Source organism: Neodiprion pinetum, chromosome 7 (genome assembly GCF_021155775.2).
Source record: "Neodiprion pinetum isolate iyNeoPine1 chromosome 7, iyNeoPine1.2, whole genome shotgun sequence".
NCBI classification, from domain to species: domain Eukaryota; kingdom Metazoa; phylum Arthropoda; class Insecta; order Hymenoptera; family Diprionidae; genus Neodiprion; species Neodiprion pinetum.
The window spans coordinates 20446168-20466782 of record NC_060238.1 but is presented as its reverse complement, the minus strand read 5'-3'; the positions used below and the strand labels follow the sequence as shown (position 1 = coordinate 20466782).

The 20615-nt window shown below is 35.7% G+C and overlaps 3 protein-coding genes across 6 annotated transcripts in view; 2 read left to right on the top strand and 1 right to left on the bottom strand.

The window, feature by feature from the left end:
- The window catches only part of LOC124223730 (hemolymph lipopolysaccharide-binding protein-like), a 187612-nt gene that overhangs the window by 73502 nt on the left and 93495 nt on the right, over window positions 1–20615 (bottom strand). The window lies entirely within an intron of this gene.
- On the top strand, window positions 515–3832 carry LOC124223375 (UDP-glycosyltransferase UGT5-like). Of its 3 annotated transcripts, XM_046635246.2 has the most exons (6): window positions 799–944; window positions 1025–1442; window positions 1596–1966; window positions 2051–2273; window positions 2915–3134; window positions 3224–3832. In XM_046635246.2, the coding sequence occupies exons 2-6, from the start codon at window positions 1100–1102 to the stop codon at window positions 3522–3524; spliced, it is 1458 nt and encodes a 485-aa protein (XP_046491202.1). In that variant the 5' UTR covers window positions 799–944; window positions 1025–1099; the 3' UTR covers window positions 3525–3832. The 3 variants fall into 3 exon arrangements, with proteins under 3 accessions (XP_046491203.1, XP_046491201.1, XP_046491202.1); XM_046635247.2 differs by having other exon boundaries at window positions 515–1442; window positions 2915–3155; window positions 3224–3309; XM_046635245.2 differs by having other exon boundaries at window positions 794–1442.
- Window positions 4927–8973, top strand: LOC124223373 (UDP-glycosyltransferase UGT5-like). 2 transcript variants are annotated; one of them, XM_069137538.1, is made up of 6 exons: window positions 4927–5938; window positions 6148–6518; window positions 6619–6841; window positions 7409–7628; window positions 7718–7949; window positions 8284–8973. In XM_069137538.1, the coding sequence occupies exons 1-6, from the start codon at window positions 5464–5466 to the stop codon at window positions 8317–8319; spliced, it is 1557 nt and encodes a 518-aa protein (XP_068993639.1). In that variant the 5' UTR covers window positions 4927–5463; the 3' UTR covers window positions 8320–8973. The 2 variants fall into 2 exon arrangements, with proteins under 2 accessions (XP_068993639.1, XP_046491198.1); XM_046635242.2 differs by having other exon boundaries at window positions 4941–5938; window positions 7718–8973.

Genomic DNA, 20615 nt, shown 5'->3' with positions numbered 1-20615 from the left:
ATGCAATGCGTGTGTTCTCCCTCTCCCTAAACCTTCTCGTACCCATCAAACCCCAAGACAATTTGTCCCATGTAATAATTAAACAGATATCAACAATACTACACTAGTACTCCTACCAACTACAACATTGTGAGAAATTTCGGTACATATCATATTATCTTGTCCCATATTTGAAATGGTTCAAAAACGAATGATTACCAAGAAATTTATTTCATATCTTTACTATTGTCTGTTCAGCGCATCGGAATATAAAATCTTTCATGTACGAAGGAAGAGTCGACAGCACAGAGAAAGCAGTTCTTCACACTGTTCCAAAGATCGGATTGCCCGTAATGACTGATCAGTACACACAAGTCCATAAAATCGTGTCCTCGAGTGTTAAGAAAATGTTGGAAATTCGCAATGTCGTGTGCAATGCGCTACCAGAGAATACTGTGACAAGAGCGATTCAGGTTGAATAAAGAAATGGCTATCACAAACGTATGGATAATGATCTTTCACTATCACCAAAAACTGAATAACGAGTTCTTGTGCGCAGTCATCCATACTCCATACCAAGCAAGCAAATACCCTCGACAAAGTTCTGAGACTGTTCATTAAACAAAATGAAATCATGCGATCGACTTACAATTAGTTTTACGTAATCACGCTGATTTTTACACAGCGTCATGTTCATTACGAACTTCTAGCCATCTCTGCAAAAAAAGCATGAAGATCAGCCTGATAAATAACTGAAGAAAAAATATACTCAAACATCTCAAGGCACGTGCACAACCATGTATAAAATATATGTTAATGAGACTCCGACAGATAAAATGATGAAAATGCCGTCTCATGCTTCCTTATAAGCTCGCGGTGGGAAGTGTACTTGATTCGATGTCGTTTATCCGACCCAATTAAACAGTGAGCTCCGGACTTCGAAACGTTACTCAGTGAACTGGGCTGTGAGTAATTCTAATTGACGAAAATGTCACGTTGTTTTGTATCCGCTGCACTGATCCTAGTCGCATGTGTTTTGCATCAGGGATATGCATCGAGAATACTGGGAATATTTCCGACGCCGTCATTCAGCCATCAAGTCGTATTCCGAGGGCTGACCATGGCTTTGAGAGAACGCGGACACGAGCTTGTTGTTATAACGACAGACCCACTCAACGATCCAACCCTACAGAACTACACGGAGATAGATGTGAACTTTTTATACGAGTACTTCAATGGAGAAGTCGATTGGATAGCAAGTCGAAAAAAAGAGACATGGTTTGAATTGATCTATAACTTGGTTCCGCGGTTAGTACTGATAACTGAAAGAATTTTCAGTCTCCCAGAAGTGAAAAAGTTGTTTTCAACCAACAGTGGGGAGAAGTTTGACTTGTTATTAATTGAGATGCTGTATTGGCCTGCCTTTCTACCTCTCGCCAAACAATTTGATGTTCCGATCATAGGCAAGTAATTTTTATTACGATTTGACTGAATTTAACGTGTCCTAATTACCGATATTCGCCGTAATCGATGTTCCCGAAAAGGTTCAACGATACTTGTCTACGATTTCTGGTTAATCTATTCGACAATAAAACCGTCTGTATTATATTTTGCAGGCATGACATCTTTAGGTTTGCCTCTTCAAATGCAGTATGGCATCGGCAATCCTATCATGCCATCTCATCCAGCTCATTGGGATGCCGAGATAAAAGAGCTCGGGAGATTGTCGTTTTGGCAAAGGCTGCAGAACTTTGTGCACGCGTGGAGATTCGTGCACTTTTACAGAACCGATTATTTGCCAAGGCAGCAGGCGATCGCGGAGAAATATTTCGGACGCGGCATCCCTGATGTTGCAGACATCGAAAATAACGTTAGTTTGGTTTTCGTCAATCAGCAAGCACCGATTTCGTTTGTGAAACCAAATATACCCAAGATCATAGACATCGGTGGATTTCACGTCTCAAAGCAGATTGAGCCGCTGTCGAAGGTATCGTTGCAAAGATATTTCAACCGGTCTATAATTCCAATAGGATATTGACAAGTGGGACTTTATTCTATTTTTTCGGCGTAGCACCTTCAGAGAATATTGGATGAAGCGACGCAAGGCTTCATATACATGAGCCTTGGCACGAACGTCAGGAGCGTCATGTTGAGTGATGAAACTCGGGGAGAATTTCTGGCAGCCTTTTCGAAACTACCCTACACCGTCATTTGGAAATTCGAAGATGATATCCTCATCGGCCAGCCAGATAACGTAATAATCATGAAGTGGGCTCCGCAGCAATCCATCTTAGGTAAGGATGACTGGATCTCATTGGTAGTTCGTTCCGATTATAGAGGTATAGGCTTCTAACAGGCTTGTGAATGACTTAACCCCACTCGAAATACGTTGTCATAACTTGATTTGAAATTCATTGCAGGTTTTTACTCCTTTTAGCGTTTTATCCTGGTCAGAATTATAATTACCTTTAAAACTAATACATTGAATGGATGGAAGAAATTAGGTTTGGAGACAAAGATTCTAGCTTTGATTATCAACAATAGATAATGATTTGACAATAATCATCTTTCAGCGACATGAAACGGTGTTTACGAGGTTATTTTATGAAATCCTTTGATATAATATCGATACTGTCTGTACGGATGCTATTTTGATACTGATTTTTTTTTGACAATTAATTATTTCCAACGAAGTAGACTTTGCTTTCAGGAGTTTAGTTTTTCCCAATCACATAATCGATATGGTGCCGAACCACAAGCAATTTATTCTTCCTCTTGAAATATTGTAATTTCTCAACTTCCATACAACAATATACAATTTACGAATATCACTGAAGTGAAATAACTTTAATTTAGTCTGATTTTTTAACGACTTGACGATATTGAAAAAGAAACAAAGATTCATTCAATATCTTAGACTACTTTGTTTGTTCAGCGCATCCCAATATCAAAGCTTTCATATACCAAGGAGGACTTCAGAGTACAGAAGAGGCGATTTCTCACGTTGTTCCTGTGATCGGGTTGCCAGTATTTGCCGATCAGGATACACATGTCAATAAAATGGTGTCCCTTGGCGTTGGAACAAAGTTAGAAATCCTCACTGTGAACAGGACGGGTTTACTAGAAGCGATTCAATCCGTTGTGCTCGACGGCAGGTGAGCACAACGTGTTTCATAGTCGGTAAAATTTGTCATTCAACTGCGGAAGTAGTCGTACGGATTTTAATCCCGTCAATCGTTTTCAGCTACAAGCAGCGAATGTTGAAATTGCGGGATTTGATGGAAGACAAGCCGTACGATTCGTTGGAAAACGCGGTTTGGTGGACGGAACACGTGATACGTCACAAAGGTGCTCCTCATCTCCATTCGACGACAGCCGACGATCCCTGGTACCAGCGGCAAGATATGGACTTGATTTTTTTAATTTCTGCTGCGATTTTGACAGCTTTGACCATATCACTAGTTGTACTATATAAGTTATTACTTTACAGTATTCACGTACTAAAGTATAAGCTGCTCGTCAGCAAAAAGGAAAAGGTATGTTAAAAGTTTGATGAGCCACACTGAACACACCGGTGGAAATTTGTACCATGGGTTTGTGTTCCGTCTATATCTACTAAAATCGTCCGAGATGTTATTCTTATTACGAATAGGTTCTCATTTTTCTTTCAAATTTCATGCTTGCTAATAGATTCGGTATATTCCGGAGTTCAAGAAACGTCAATACTAAATTGTTTTTACTTGTTAATAACTCGTTATGGCCATCACATCCTGTACAAATGAGTTTAACATGTGACATCACGATCATGCGGCTTACGCTGAACAAATACATTTGTAAAATGATATTTACAATATTGCGGAGAAGTTTTCATTAATCGAATGTGGAAAATCAAGAGATAATGGCATTACAGGAGAATGCGGTATTGATTTCCATTCTGCGGCATATTGTATACGTTGCAAAAGTCATCGGAAGTGAGTTCATCCAGCCTACAAAAATAAGGAGACAATTCAAGACTACTGGATGCTTCGACTCTAGTCTTACCCGTCGCTACGCACTTGCGACAACACTTAATAAACCGTTTGCTCTCCTCTATTTTATAAGTCTTTGGCTCATCTTCATCAATATCCAGATTCAGGTCACTCTTTTCGGTAACACCATTTATCCGCAACCTCCAGTTATACTTTATTAGTAGTGTCTTTCACACTGATATGCCGAATTGTGGCATAGAGAGGCGAGATCGATAGTTATCAGCGAAATAATGTGCATTAACGAGCGCATTAAGAAACGGTATGGTATAAATCTGTCGTCACCCTCGCGACGAATTTGTAGAAGTGAAACACGAATGAGCTGAAAAAGATGTTCATTATTTTACGGTAAATTGTTATTGTTTGCTGGAGAAAAAGATACGTGTGTCAGTTAGGAAGCTTACGAAATTTTAAACAAATTCGTCTTTTCAATCACCGTTCTACACTTATCGCGCGAAAACTGGAATTTCGAAACGGCGCGGCGTAAAATTTTTAGGACTTCAAATAGACTCTCGTTTACAGCCCCAAATGAACCATTTTGATCAAGATTCGTTATGTCCGCAATCTTTGTAAAGTAGACCTATACGGCCCCGGTAACTGGACTAAATAACGTTTCTTCTGCAAGTGTTATCTAGACTCGAACTTAGTATTTTCGACCATTGGATTAGATAACGTAATACCATACGAATGCTGTCTCACATTGTCTCATAGGCTCTTGTGAGGCAAATGTAAGTGCAAATGATTGTGTATCGATAATAAAGGATAGGCGCATGAAGACTACATAAGGAGACTGAACTCAAATGGGTGAATTGAAAAAAACTTGTCACAGTAATCGTACACATGAGGTTAACTTTTAGTACCACTAGCGCCACCAGTGTTCCTTTTGAACCGAAGTGTCATTGGTTGCAGGAATGTCCAAAATCGACTAATCGATGATCTTGCAATGTGATTCGTAGAAAATTTTCACTGCCACTTCACGCCTCTTCCACTGTCCACTGCCTTCAGACAGTTATTTGTTCACATAGAATTCGGTCTCCTTATGCAATCTCCATGGAGCCAACTCCGAGCCACGCAGTGCGCATGCACAATTTCAAAAACAGCAGCAACAAATGTTGTTATTGAAAATTTGCGCATGTATTGACTCGGAGTTGGTTCTTTCACCAGAGATTCCCTGTGTATCTAACTCTGGGATCCACGGAGCACCGAACCAACTGGGTAAAGTACCCGGTATTTATGTTTTGATTCACAATCAATCTTGAGTTGGCTGACAAGCCGCAGACATGCATCGTTTAATCTACTCAGTAAACACACAAATAGTCGTCACTCGTTTTACCCACACCACAATCTCGCGCAAGTCACCCGATGTCGTGTTGTTGGATACCATGATATAATAATAGTTGTCTCCGTACTTCGTAACGCCAGTCTACACGCTTAGCCGTTGTTATTTTAAGTGAAGAAAATGTCGCGTATCTTGGTATCGGCTGTATTGATTCTATCCACGAGTGATTTTCACCACGTATTTGCATCTAGAATACTTGGAATATTTCCGTTTCCTTCTATCAGTCATCAAATCGTATATCGTGGACTGACTCTGGCGCTGAGAGAGCGAGGTCATGAACTCGTCGTTATCACTACGGACCCGATCGACGATCCAGACCTGAAGAACTACACGGAGATAGACATACATTTTCTCTACGACGGTTTTAATGAGGATATAGATTGGATAGCGATTAGAAAAAAGGGGTCATGGCTTGAATTGCTCCAAGGCGTAATGTCAAGGTTCATTTCGATGACCGAACGCGTTCTCAGTATTCCGGAAGTGAAAAAGTTTTGTTCACCTAACAGTGGCGAAAAGTTTGACTTGCTGATAATCGAGATGCTGTATTGGCCCGCTATTTTACCTCTCGCCAAACGACTTGACGTTCCAGTTGTGGGTAAGTAATTTTCATTACATTTGTTCAGCTGCTTATCTTAGAATCGTCACAGATACAGCAATTCTAGTAAATACTACGGCAACAATTGTAGAACTCACTTCAAGACTTCGGAAATAGATCGCAACTGCTGTATTTGGAACGATTCAACAACGATTCTCGAGGTCTTGTGGTAGATCCTATTATGATACTGTCTGTCATTTGTTGTAAAGGTGTAGCATCTTTCGGTTTGCCGATTCATTTACAATATGCAGTTGGCAATCCCATAATAACTTCTCATCCCGCGCATTGGGACGCCAAAATAAAAGTCCTTGGAAAATCTTCACTTTGGGAAAGGCTACAGAACTTCGTGGACAGTTGGAGATTTTTACACTATTACAGGACGGATTATTTGTCGAGACAACAGTATATAGCGAGGGAATGTTTTGGAAGCGACGTTCCTGACGTTGCCGATATCGAAAAGAACGTTAGTTTGATTTTCGTCAATCAGCAAGCACCAATTTCGTTTGTTAGACCGAATATTCCTAAAATAATAGACATCGGTGGATTTCACATCTCAGATAAAGTCAAGCCACTGTCACAGGTATCGTTTCGAAAATATTTGAACTGTTTTAATGATTTCAATGAGATATCAATAAATCTAACGCAATCAGATCATAACCTTACACGGTTTTTGAGCGCAGAACCTTCAGAAGACTTTGGATGACGCGACGCAAGGCTTCATATACATGAGCCTCGGAACGAACGTCAAGAGCGTCATGTTGAGTAACGAAATGCGGGAAGAATTTATAGCCGCATTTTCGTCGCTACCCTACACCGTTATTTGGAAATTCGAAGATGATGTTCTTCCTGGCCGGCCGGACAACGTGATAATCATGAAATGGGCCCCACAACAGTCCATTCTAGGTATCCAAGCCTGAAACCCGTTACCGATTTTACTCATCCGTAGAAGTTTAAGATCCTGACTGGCGTGACCAAGATCAACAAATCACTAAACATCGCTCGTGTTTGTGTTGTTTAACGTGTCAGTCAAATTGCAAATACTTTCTTCAAAAACCAAAATATTGAACTGAAGAAATAAGGGAAATGAAGAAATTCGAGTTCTGGCTGGTTGTGGTTAAAGTCTGAGTCAACCCACAAAAAAGGTGACCCCGTTAACTGAAAGAAGGGTATTTTATAACTAAGTTTTGTGGAAAATTAATTGCTTTGAACAAAGTACAACTTGCTTCAATGGTTTCGTTTTTTTTTTTTTCTTTTTGTAACTACCTTGACTGAATTGTTATTCAACACTGAACCAACCATTTTTCACATCCGTGTCCTTTCGGAAAACTTCCGCCTCTTCGTTTTGTACAACAATCATTAAATCACAACATTAATGGACGAAACGGTTCAAGTCTAATCTCAGAAACGAGGTAATCGTAAATTAATGACGATCGAAACATGTATTCAATACCAAAACTGATGTCCATTTAGCGCATCCGAATCTGAAAGTATTCATATACCAAGGAGGACTTCAGAGCACAGAGGAGGCGATTTCTCACGCTGTTCCTGTGATCGGTTTACCTGTTTACAGCGATCAGGACACACACGTGAACAAACTGGCTTCCCTTGGTGTTGGAAAGAAGTTAGAAATTCTCAGTGTTAACAGGGTGGACCTGGTGAGAGCGATTCAGTCAATTGTGGTCGATAGCAGGTGGGCAAAACACTTTTCGTAGTCATCACAATTCGTCACGTGACTGCAGTGCCAGTTGTACGGATATCAATGACCTTGATCTCTTCCAGCTACAAGAAACGGATGCTCGAACTGCGGGACTTGATGAAAGACAAGCCGTACGATTCGTTGGAGAACGCGGTTTGGTGGACGGAACACGTGATACGTCACAAAGGTGCTCCTCATCTCCATTCGACGACAGCCGACGATCCCTGGTATCAGCGTCAGGACATGGACTTGGTTTTCATTATTTCTACCACGATTTGGACAGCTTTGATCATAGCACTAGTTGTACTGTACAAGGTATTGGTTTACACTGTTCGTTTGCTAAACTGTGATCAGCTGTCAGTTGGCAAGAAAGAAAAATTATGTTAGTTTGTGCTGGAGATTTTATTGCAGTTGGTATTTTACGAAAAACATTTTTATGAAATGGACGTATGTACAAATCATCACGAAATAAATCAAACCCGTTAAAGGGCCCAATAGGAATCACATGTCTATCAAATAAATGATATTCGAAATATCAGCTCACATTCCACATCACCTTTATGCAAATAGCACAGTTTATTTGACCTCTTCTGTAACTCAAGACTTTGTATTTTTGGGAATTGTTGTGTTTACTGTTTTATTTTTACAGTTAATAAAATATCACGTAGACCTGATGCCTCGCTAACAATAATAACGTTTCACAAGCACGATGCCGAATTATTCTTGTGCAAATATTTTCACAATATTGAAAACAACATTCTCGCCGAATAGCGCGAATGTTTCGATTTCGGACGGAGGAAGTGAGTAGAGATGTGAATTGGATAGCAGAACAGAATGAGGTGAAACAAACGCTTCGATTGATCCGGAGCATAATGCCAAGGTTAATGTCGATGACCGAACCTCTCCTCAGCAATTCAGAACTAAAGACACTATTTGCATCGAATAGCGGAGAAAAGTTTGACTTTATGATAATTGAGATGATTTCCTGACCGGGTTTGTTACCTCTGACCAAACGTTTCGACGTTCCGGTTATAGTCATGTAATTTTTATCGTAATCTAATCTATTTTCATCTGCAATTTCATTCTCACAGTTTGGTGGCAATCATTGAAAATACGGACCAGCTTAATGTCGACGAATCATCGCATGTACAGAATATCTAATAATTACTTCGGCACTTATTGTGAAGCTGATGTTTCGAATTTTGATACTAATCGTGCAAAGGTTCAACGATAATTTCACACCCCTTTGTGATAAACGAAATGTCAAGAATATTTTTTACATGTTATTCTATAATTCCTATACCAAAATATTAATAAATAAAATGCAATCCTGCTGAAACCTAATTCTGTTATTTGGTGTAGAGAACCTTCAGAAAATTTTGTACGAAGCGACCCAAGGTTTCATATCCATGTGCCTTGGATCAAATGTCAAATGTGTCACGTTGAACAACGAAACACGAAGAGAATTTCTAGCAACGTTTTCAAAACTACCCTACATCGTTATTTCGACATTCGAAGATGATATTTTTTCCAGCCGACTGGAAAAAGGTGATGATCTTGAAACGGACCCCACATTAGTCTATTTTAGGTAATTGTGACAAGGTTTAATCATGAATACAGTTCATTTGCACCAGTCGAGGTTTTCCAAATGGTTTGAAAGGAAATATCAACTGCGTTTACGACTCGTCATTAATATCAATTGATACGGGTTGCAACTTCAACCGTAAAAACCTAATGAATTTAACTTACGAAGAAATGACAAGTAGTAGCTTTTGTTATCAACAGTTGATAACGATTTGACAAGATTGGACGCATCATTTTTTCAGTAATATAATACGATTATTACAACGTTATTTTCTATCTGTGTAAAGGCTCACATATAAAGTTCATTAATTATAACCTATTCAATCAACTTTTACCATTAGCCCTTTCTTTCCTCAAGCTTCGGAAGGAGCTTAGGGTTTAGTAGTTAAGGGCTAGTCGCAACTCAGGCTTTCAATAACGTTCTATTCCACGTACGTCGAGTGAGATCAACAAAAAAAAATATCTCACATCACATCACTTGGGCAATTGGAACAATTTTTTATTGTTTTTTTTTTTTTTTTTGTCATTTTATTCCTCAGCTGCAGAAACACGTGTTCAAACAGAGAAACCCAGTGAATTGAACAATAAAGCCTCGTCTTGACTTTAGCTCGAAAGCCGAAAGATTATACGGGGAGCAAGCATTTAGCAAGGATAAAAACCCGAGCTTTTACCCCCCCCCCAAGCAAACGTCTCGCTCCGTGTCCATTTGGCGTAATTACTTAAAAGCTCATAAAGCTCATTCAAACTCGGTTCTTCGTACAGCAACGCGTCTCTTTCAGCCCTTCCACGATTCAAGACTGATACTTCTTCCCACTTCTTATACGCAAGCGTTGGGAAAAAAATCCCAGTGGAGAAAAATCCCCTGAAAACGAATTGCGTGTCCTTCGGTGATCTTATTTCCAAGGATGAAATACGACTTCGGATGTTACCCTCGTCGACCAAAATACGTATATTCCCAACCCCCGGAAGCCACGCCTCGAGGCAAAAGGTCATGCAAACGCTGTGTGAGAGTCGAAATCCGCAGATGTGCCCACAAAAACGGTTTCACCGTATCCAGTTCGGTACAATTTGTTGACTGCGATGTATATATGGGGAATTCCATGCGAACCCGACCAAAGTCTGACCCTCGAAATTTTTGTTTTTCTTAACGAACAAAAAAAAAAAACTCGAGACTCAACAGTGCAGCAGCCTAAAGTTTTCTGGATTTTGAGAAATTTTATTGAATTTGAACGAACGTTTCTTGGAGTCTACAGATATATTCATGTATTACAACAATTATACATATTTTCCAATTACCGATACGATATTTTTAGCAAATTTGTGAAAATCTGTATGATTTCCCTTGAATTGAAAACGAATTGTTGTGAACTCAAAAAAAAAAAAAAAAAAAAAACGGACCATTTTCTTTTTTAAATTGTCTTCGTAAAATTTCATCTTTGATGTGACAGGAAAAAAATTTTATACGATCATTAATACTTTCATTAACTCAAATTAAAATCGGCGTAAATTACGATTTATCGATTCAAACCATCATAAAATTTCTGTTATTTAAAAAAAAAAAAAAAAAAGAATCTGAATGTTTTGATTTCAATAGTAGCAAAACTTTGTTTCCAGGGAACTAATAAATGTGCGAAATATCGTGCTATACGGAAAATGCTCAAGTTTCACAAGATTGAATTTGGTTTGTAACACAACGTGTGAAAACTTTTCAACTACAAACATCGTTATCGCTGATATTTCTACGGGCGAGTGAATTTTTTCATTCGAGTAAAGTTTTCTCCATATAAATATTTTGTTCTTTGTTATTATCGTTCTAAAATTACTGAAAACTTGTTTATACGCAGAATTTACCGCTCAAATTGCGTAACCATAAATTGTCACTGTGAAAGCTCGCATCGCAAAGACAAAGACTGCAGGTCGAGTTCCTGTATTATTATCATAGGTACAAAGGGAAAAGTTGATAATTGCTGTATACGTAACAATTATTGTCCACCGAGTTTATAATTGCATCTTCTCGCGTTGCGCATTGAAAATGAAAACACGTAGACAAATTGAAATATTTTCAATTTTTTTACGATCTATTTTTTTACAACCACAAAGCTCTACTCGCGTATTGTTTAATTCGACAGTTGATTAACATCTTTGTTCGATTACTTTGTGATGATTTATACGATCAAAATGTATATTAACCGTCGTTCGTTGTTTAATGATTGAAAACAAAAAAAAAAATCCGCTTGCTTACATTTCTGGAGTACAGAATTTTTTTATATAAAATTGCAATAACTTTAAATCAAATCACGCTACAGCTGTAAATTATGAATTTTTAAAAGAACATTTATGATCCATAAAAATTATGCAGTAAATTCAATTTCGACAATTGTCTGCATCAGCGTTGAATAAGACTTGATTAATTTTTTGTTAGAAAAATATACACCGTGTACATTAGCAAAATTTGAGAGAGAGCGAAACGTAACCTTGCGATTTTTTCTTTTTTTTTTCACTTAGCTAAGATCATTCAACGCTCTTTAGGGTCGTAAAACCAATTCGTGCAAAGAGCTAAGCAAGAAAAAAAACTTTAGAAACTTTATTTGCCGCTAGAGAAAATGAATCGATTCTTCCACGCGACGAGTAAACATTGATATTGTATTTAAAAATAATTTCAGCCTCGGATGTTATAAAATTAATTAACTCAATAACCTCTGGCAAAAAATTTACCGGAGATGATAAAATAACGGTAATAACAACATGCGGTAAAAAAATAAGATATAATTTCTTTCCAATTTGGGCGAGTTAAAGACGTAAACATTTATTACAGTTGCGTTAACGCGATTCTAAGCTGTATGTGTAATAACCAAGACGAAAGGAAGATTTGCGCAACAGAAAAAAAAAAAAAATTAAAAAAATTCGCAGATAAAAACAAAGGTCTGAACAGTTGAACTAAACTTTAAGCTTGAGCTTACGATGAAATTTACCGCCACTATTTGTATCCGTTCAATTAATCGTTGATCAGCAAGGTTCGAGTGAGACGACACGGAAAGAAATAAAAAAAAAAAAAAAAACAAAAATAGGGAGAGAAAATAACACGAGAATTTGGTGTAAAAATTTTGTATTCGTGTGCAACAACGTTATGTACGTGAATATTTTACTTGGCCGGAATTTGTCACGCGATTAAAAATTATACTTCACCTCGATTTGTCGCAGCAGATGCCAAGGCAAAGCTCCGGATTTTCGTTTACAAGGGTGGTTAACAAGTCTGTTATCTCGAAAATCGCAAGCTATTTCTGGGGTACGCAATTTCCTGAGGGGGGGGGGGGGGGGGGGGGAAATTACTCGGTTCCACGCTTTGCATGCATGGTACCGACCACAGGAGGTGACTTGTTAAGGGTGGTAGTCGAGTGTGAAGGCTGTTACTTCAAAGGTTTTGTCTAGGTATTTTTTCAAGACAAACCATTGAAATAAAATTTCTTACAATTATCACATTACACATATTGACGTATGAACAAACTTTGTAAATTTTTTTGACACGAAACAGTGAATATAACCTAATTTTTACAGCCCGATATGAACATGTTTAGCAAAAAAGTGTCGACGTGATATCTTAAAAGGCACTAGAGCGATCCTGGAACTAGGATAATCATGATAGCTTCGGTAGTTTTTGTTTTACGAAAAAAACAATATCAATTTTGGATTTTTTTCCATTTGTTTAGCTCGTAAAACAAAAACTACCAATCGTGATCAATCGTGATTATTCTAGTTCGCGCAATAGGTATAAGTATAATAAAGATGCTGTAAAAATTTCAGCAGGATCGGTCTGGTGCTTTTTGAAATATCATGTCTACACTTTTTTTTTTACATACGTTTCTATCGGGCGGTGTAGGTTAGGTTATATTTACTATTTCGGCTTAAAAATATGTACAAAGTTTGTTTAAATATCGATAAATATAATGTGAAAATTATGAGAAATGGTTTGCTTTAAAAAAAAACCAGCTTTCACACAAGACAGGGAGTCGTTTTATATTTAAGTTAATCGCAATTTATTGGGCGGGGGTAAAAATTTAGAAAAACAGCAGCAAATAGAAGGGTCACAATACCGAATTATCAGACCATGAAGTTCTGTTTTATAGAATTTTCAAAATACAATACAATGCATAGGTCAGTGTAGAAAGCCAAGTCATTAAAACGTCAGAACAACTAGGAATATAGGAGAATTTTTTACACTTTACGATTCTGCAATTCGTCTTATCTCAGATTTCGTCATTCTATATTTTAAATACTTAAGTAATGTATGAAATGGTTTCTCGAATATTTTAAAATTCGACATCGTGACTCTTTCGTTTTCTAATCTCTCGACATTTTTACATCACCCATCAAATTTATTCCCGCGTTACAAAGTTTTTGAAAAAATCATTAATCTGTAACTTCATCTGTAACGTATTCGTCCAACGAATTTATAGATCTTCAAATCAACGGTTGAATGATTATTTAAATGAAGTTGAAGTAAAGAAAATAAGAAAAGTACTAAAAAATAATTAACGTTTCATTCCTGGATAAAAAAAAAAATTACCACATATTACTAACTTATTAACATAAATTATAAAATAAACATATTTTCTAACAGATTCCATTTACGGAGTAAAATATTTTTCAATCTTTCACTCAGTTTCAAAATAATAAGAATAATAATAATAATAAGAAATCACAATTACGAAAGGAAGATGGTTTTTTTTTTTTCAAACAGACGGATTTCAATCAATTACAATATATTCAGTTCGACGAGTGAAAAAGTTTTATTTGATCAGGTTAAAATTTATTCATCGTCGCTTTGAATTTCATTTCAACAATCAGCTTGAAAAGAATGAATAGAAACAATATTTGGATTTAATTTATGTATGATCTGTGAATCCCCCCCCCCAGGATTATTCGAACGAAATTCAAATAGACAATGAATAAATTTGAATGTGATGAAATAAAATTTTTCCACTCAATCCGAAGATCACTTAAATTATCTGACGTATGTGGGTGCAATAGTTTTATATTTGGGTAAAAGTCAATTTTACAACGAAACATTCAATTTCTAAAAGCTAGATCTATTCATCTGACAAAGTGGAGATTTTTAAATGTTGGTAAATTGTGCGAAGAGCATAAAAATTCGTTCGAAATAAATCACCAAGCTTACAGAGCGAATTGAAATTTGGTTTAACCTAATGCGGGATGAATTTATTTACGTTTTTTCTTGCAGCTCTGAAATTTGAATGAGCAAGTGATAAAATCCTTCAATTGAAACGCCCCGAATTCAACGAATTATTTATATACATGGGGCATTCCACGTCAAATCCATCAGGGTCTGACCCGCGACCTCTTAAATTTGGTCAGTGATTTTTTTATACTGCTGTTCCAACTCTAAAAAGAACCCAAAATTTGGCAGATTTTTTTTTGAGTAAATTTGTTTTTCTTACGATTTTCGAAAGCGAACATGTCTTCGATCGTAGCAAGTATCTGAAAAAAAATATCACATCTGACGTAAGATTTTTAAGAATTCTTTCAGATTATTTTTCGAAAATCACGAGTAATTTTGATAAAAAAAAAATATGATTCAAAATTTAAGTGCTTTTAATAGTTCGAAAAACGGTATAAAAAATCTTGGACAAAATCCAAGAGGTCGAGAGTTCGACCCTGAACGATTTGGCGTGGAATGACCCATACAAATCAAAGCGGGGGGATGGGACCGGTTTTCAACGATATTCAAGCCGATTCGGTTCGTTATCATAATTCCTGGATAGCCGAGCGAGCTTCAATTCTGACCGTAATTCCGACACGCGGCCTTTTATCGCCAATTCAATCGCCCCCGAAAACGTGAGCCAGCTTTTACCTTCTCTTTCATTTCTCGCTTTTATCAACGAATTTTATTTAAGCGTAAAAATTATACATCCCTCATTGATTGGTAAAATTGTAACGAAATTAACGGAACGGCTTAATGAATTCGAAAACGTGCCAAGAGAACTTAAATTGACGTCAAAAAATGCGCAGAAAAATTCCTAGAGTTGCTGAGATTTGAATTGAAACTATGTTCGATTGTAAGTTTGTTACCCGGAAAGTGGTTAGGAAATATTGAAAAGAGGTGAAAATTGGCGAAAAATCTGCAGGAGATGATCTATATTTAAAAAACCGGTCGAATAAATATTACACGGTATTTTTCAAAACTCAAAATTTAATAAATAATTCTTAAAAATCGAAATTGAACATAATATTTGCTCTTGTTTCAAATCAGGCAACCAATTTTCGAGATTGCATAAAAAATTTGACCAACAAAGTATAGAGCGATCCAATTTCCGGCACTTTTGTATCCAAGGATTTGAAATGTTATTACTGCAGTTTCCGAATTTCTCAAAATCCCGTGAACTGGAACTAAATAGTAAGAGGGAAAAAAAAAAAAAGATTGAAAAGAGATTAACGAAACGCATTATTAATTCGATGTATAATGTATCTGTAAGGAACGTTTTTCAAAAGGAAAGAAAAAAGCACAGAATTCGTGTGAACAAACAATTGGAGCTCTAACCGTTAAATCGCGGCCTGGGATGGCAAATAAACGGATCACATCGGGCAAATATACATATTCATAACGCACACATGCATTTTCATATCATACGTGGAGCAGCTGAGATAATGGACGAATTGAATATGAGCTGATTAGCCGTTGGATAAAACCTGAAATTCGGCAAACCGATTGCTGATCAAAACGCAATTCCAATGAGGATCAAATTCAAAACGACCGATGTGAATTCGAAGTATAGTTTTATTCCCACGAATTTTAGCTTCTGATGGTTTTTGAAAACGCTGGATTTTAATCTAAGATTCAGATTCAAATCCAGTGACATCAAAAACCGTAATACGGACATTATAGGATGAATTTATCAAGTTTTTTTTTTTCCTCAGACAAAAGTGTCGCGAAAATCTCATTTTCGCCACATTGCTAAAGTTTCCAATTTCGCTATAATAGAAAAAAAAAAAAAAAACAATTGTGCAAATCCAGCGACTCTCCAATTCTCTGGGTTTCTTTATTCTGGCTTGATTTACTCCGTGATCAGCAATCGGCTTGATTCAATAGACTTTGGATAACGAATTTCTCGAGATAACTTTAATACCCAGGCTTCCGAGTTTGCGTTCCATTTGCACCTGCAATCACGAACCGCGTCAAGTTGAGAAAAATTCTCTCCGATTCAGAAATGAATTTGAAATCACTGAATTTCGATTTCAAACCTTAAACATTTTGCAATTACAAACAGCATAAAAATCACATTGGACTATTATTTATTGATTTATTTATTGTGTTTTTTTCTTATGAAAAATTCACATGATTCGTACGATTCGAATAAAACCAGGTAATTTCACGCAGAAATGGAAACCTGACAAATCGCATGATACATATTTTTTCTTGAATTCGTGAGTGGGTAAAAAAAAAAATCAAAAATGCATAACCGTTTTAATGTACAGACGATAAACTTACGAGTTAGAAAATAACAAACATATTTTTTAATTGGCAAACGTTAACAAAGTTCATTTGGATCATCATTATTGAAGTTACCATAATAATTAAAATTTAATCACAAGAAATCGACAATTGATTGATTTGTTATACCAGAAGTTCGTAATTAAAAGAATTCGACGATACTTGCAGCGATTAAAATTATGCGATGAGAAATTTGTAACCTAACAATTTATCTTGTAGAATTTTAATAACATTCATGACGTGAAATTTTAATGCGGGGACATTTGCGCACGGTGATTTTACTCATTTTCCATTCACACACAATATACATATACATGATCTTTTTATGCCTCGTGAATATTTTATTCAACGATTATAATCGGTTATAATCCACTATTGAAGAAAAATGTAGATAAGGAATATAGCACGAAAACAATTGTAAAAAAAAATTTAATTATTTGGAAGTAAGGAAAAAAAAAAACCGTATCAGTAAGAAAAAAAAAAAAAACACGTCTGGAATAAAATAACTAATTGTAAAGAGAATTCAAATGAAACTATACAAGACTTTTAACAATGTTACAGCGTTTTGAAACAAATCATGGACATTTAAACTTTTATTCGAGGAATTAATCATTCCTAAAACGTGTTGTACACCTTTCCGTGAATCTTGTAAAATCTCTTGAAATCTTTGAAATCTTCTGAAATATTTTGTAGTCTTGGAAATCTTTTGAAATCCTTATAAAACTTCCGGAGCTTTTGAAATCTTGTGAAATCCTTTGAAATTCTCGAAATCTGGAACCTTATGTAATAGCTTCAAATCTTTTAACGTCTTTGTATTCTTTGAAATTTGTCAAAATCTTATGATATCCATTAAAATCATGTGAAATCTTTAGTAATCCTTCGAAATCATTTGAAATCTTTTGAAATATTTGAAATCATTTGAAGTCTCATGCAATATTTTGAAGTCTTCTAAAATCTTTGTAAATCTTCTGAAATCTTAACGAATATTTGAAAACTTGATAATTGAAAAAAAATTTTATTTTTTTTTGATCTTCAGAAATGTTTTGAAATTCTTGAAATCTCTGTAATCTTTTGAAATCTCTGAAATCTTTTGAAACCCTTGTAATATTGTAACGAGGAGCAAATTGAATCCATGAGTGATTAACCCCTCGCTTTTGTTCATAATCTCAGTGTCGTTTGCAGTTTTTATAAATCTTAAAAGATTTATAGATAATGCGAAAAATATTCATCAATAATGAGATCATTAAAACGTATCGATTTTTAGCCAGGAAATATGAAATAAACAATTTCGATTGGTACAGATAATTTAGAAGCAGGATAAAATCACGATTGCGCGACTCTCAACTTCTATATGACATACAACCAGTCCCGTGTTGGGGTGGAAATTTATTTTCATGGTTAACCCTCGGAGGTTTAACCTGACCGTATAAACACACCCGAAGCGATGAACCCAACTGATCGTGAGTTTGAACGTACCGTGGAAGAACAATCGCGTGACTGTAATGGTTTACAAATATATATGCAATGACATAAAACGGTAAAACACGATGTATCTATAACGAGGGTTAAATTTTTCAGGTTATAGAATAATATTATAGGTATAATAAATATTTTATAGTCACAAAAAAAAAATGTCCCGAAAACATTTCCACAGATTCAAAATAAGAAAAAAATCAACCATTTTTTATTACCCCTAACATTTTGCTTTAAACCCCTTCAATGGTTCTCGTATTATCGACGCGTGTTCCAAATATTGAACAAAAAATTCAACTACCTGTATAAATAACTTTGCAAAAATAAAAATACCTCGCAATAAAATGTGAAAAACAAGAAAAATTGAAGCCCGATCTTGCGCTTTTTGAGTTTCTAGGGAAAAAGTATCTGTACTAATTTTTCTCGATATTATCAGGTCAAAAAAAAAAAAAAAGAAAAACTAAACCTCCCATTAGAACCGAAATGTTATTTCACATTTAATTTTACTTCTTTCTGACCTGATGATACTGAGAAAAAATTTCGCCGTACATTCTACGAGATCGAGAAAAATACTGTGGAAAAAAAAGAAACAAAAAAAAACGGTAGAAAAAGTTTTGTGTTCTCACTTTGCAGGAAAAACGCACGAAATGAAAAAGAAAAAAAAAAAAAAAAGCACAACCATGTTCAACATCATTTGATCTTTATACTTTTTAACTACGTAATTTTCTGTCCGCGTACAAAATTCGAGAAACGATTCGAAAGTTGTGGAAAAAATATTGCGAGTTAAAAGGTGGTGAAAATTGCGTTTATTTTGAGAAAATAAATGCCGAGGAAATTCCAATGTTATTTCTCTTGAAAACTTTCCTTATTTCCCGTGATTTTCATCACACCCGTTACTGCGAATATAACCAAACGCGATAATAAAAACTCTTCGCGTCGTAAAAGAAATTCTATTTCCTTTCATTCGAACTGTAGAGCTACGTAATGTCTTCAGGTGGCATGCATGTGAAAAGTACGATTTTCTACCTAAGCGAGAAAAAGTGTTCAATACAAGTACTTTATACAATATGTAAAAAAAGAAGCTTTAAAAGTACCGCTGAAATGTAATAAATTCTTCAATCATGAGATTTTCATTGAGAATTGTTAAAAAATTTATCCGTGCAATCGCTTCAAGTCTTTGCAATTTTTAATCTTAACGTCGATTTTTCATTCGACTGTCAAAATTCCGATGTGTCTGTATATTTTTAATGGACAAATTTTCCTCGGAACATCAGCTTTAACTTCTTTGTTAAAGACAATGGAGCTGGATATAATGTACCAACACATTGGTCTGTTGTAAAAAACTAAAAAATAAAAAAACGATGAGGGAATGACTGTAAAAATAACGGTAACACAACAATAATAATAATAACCGTGCACATTTTTGCGAATATGTAAAAAAGTAGTTGTAGCATGTCTCGAATTTTTTCCTGCAACAATTGTAAGTTACTCTCTCTCTCTCTCTCTCTCTCTCACTCTATTCCTCTCGTTTGATATTTTATTTTTCTTTTTTCGCCCCAGTTTCAAACTTTTCTTCTATTTTCATTCAACTTTTTGTTTCTCCTTTTTCTTCCGTCATTTCCTTTCCTTGCTTTGGCGACAATCTAGTTTCGTCCTTTCTTTTTCTCGTCGTTGTTATTCAAGCGACGAAAACTTTGATACCTTCGAGTAACTGTACGCATGCGAACGTGGTGTATACGTGTGTTTTCAAAAAGATTTGCGTAAAGTTGAAAAAAATTGGTATTGGTTAGAAATTTGTTGCTAATCTTAAGTATAATATAAATCAACAGAAATGGACGCAAGTTTGAAATAAAAGTTTTCTAATTTTTTTTTTTTTTTTTTTTCTCCCTTTTGATTCCATCGATGCATTATTATGGTTTTTGCTGATGGTGGAAGGTGGTAAAAATTTAAAAAGATTGAGAAATAGAAGAGCCTGCAATGATACCGAATTTTATGCAAGAACGGGAAATCAGGAAGTTTATAGTATTAGAAATAGTCAAAACGTAGAAGGGTTGAGTATGTGAGAAAATATATTCTGCGTTTTGTTTTCCTGTAGACTTGACCTTTTTTACATTTCGAATTTTCTTTTTTCGACATTCAGAATTTTGATATTATATGAAAATAAATTTTCCCGTTCTCGATTGAATTTTGACGATCTTATTTTATGTCTTTGTTTACTTTGTGTGCTGTGTTCTGCTTAGTTCCGACGATTGTATATTTTGGGTATTTTATATGCAATTTGATATTTCTAAATTTTGAAAATCTCTGTATTGAAATAGATTTTTGCGTATTTGAAAAATTGATAAGATCGTGACCCTCCGATTTCCTGATTTTTCTACGTTATAAGCATCGTCGTCAGTTCACAAGTTACTTGATTT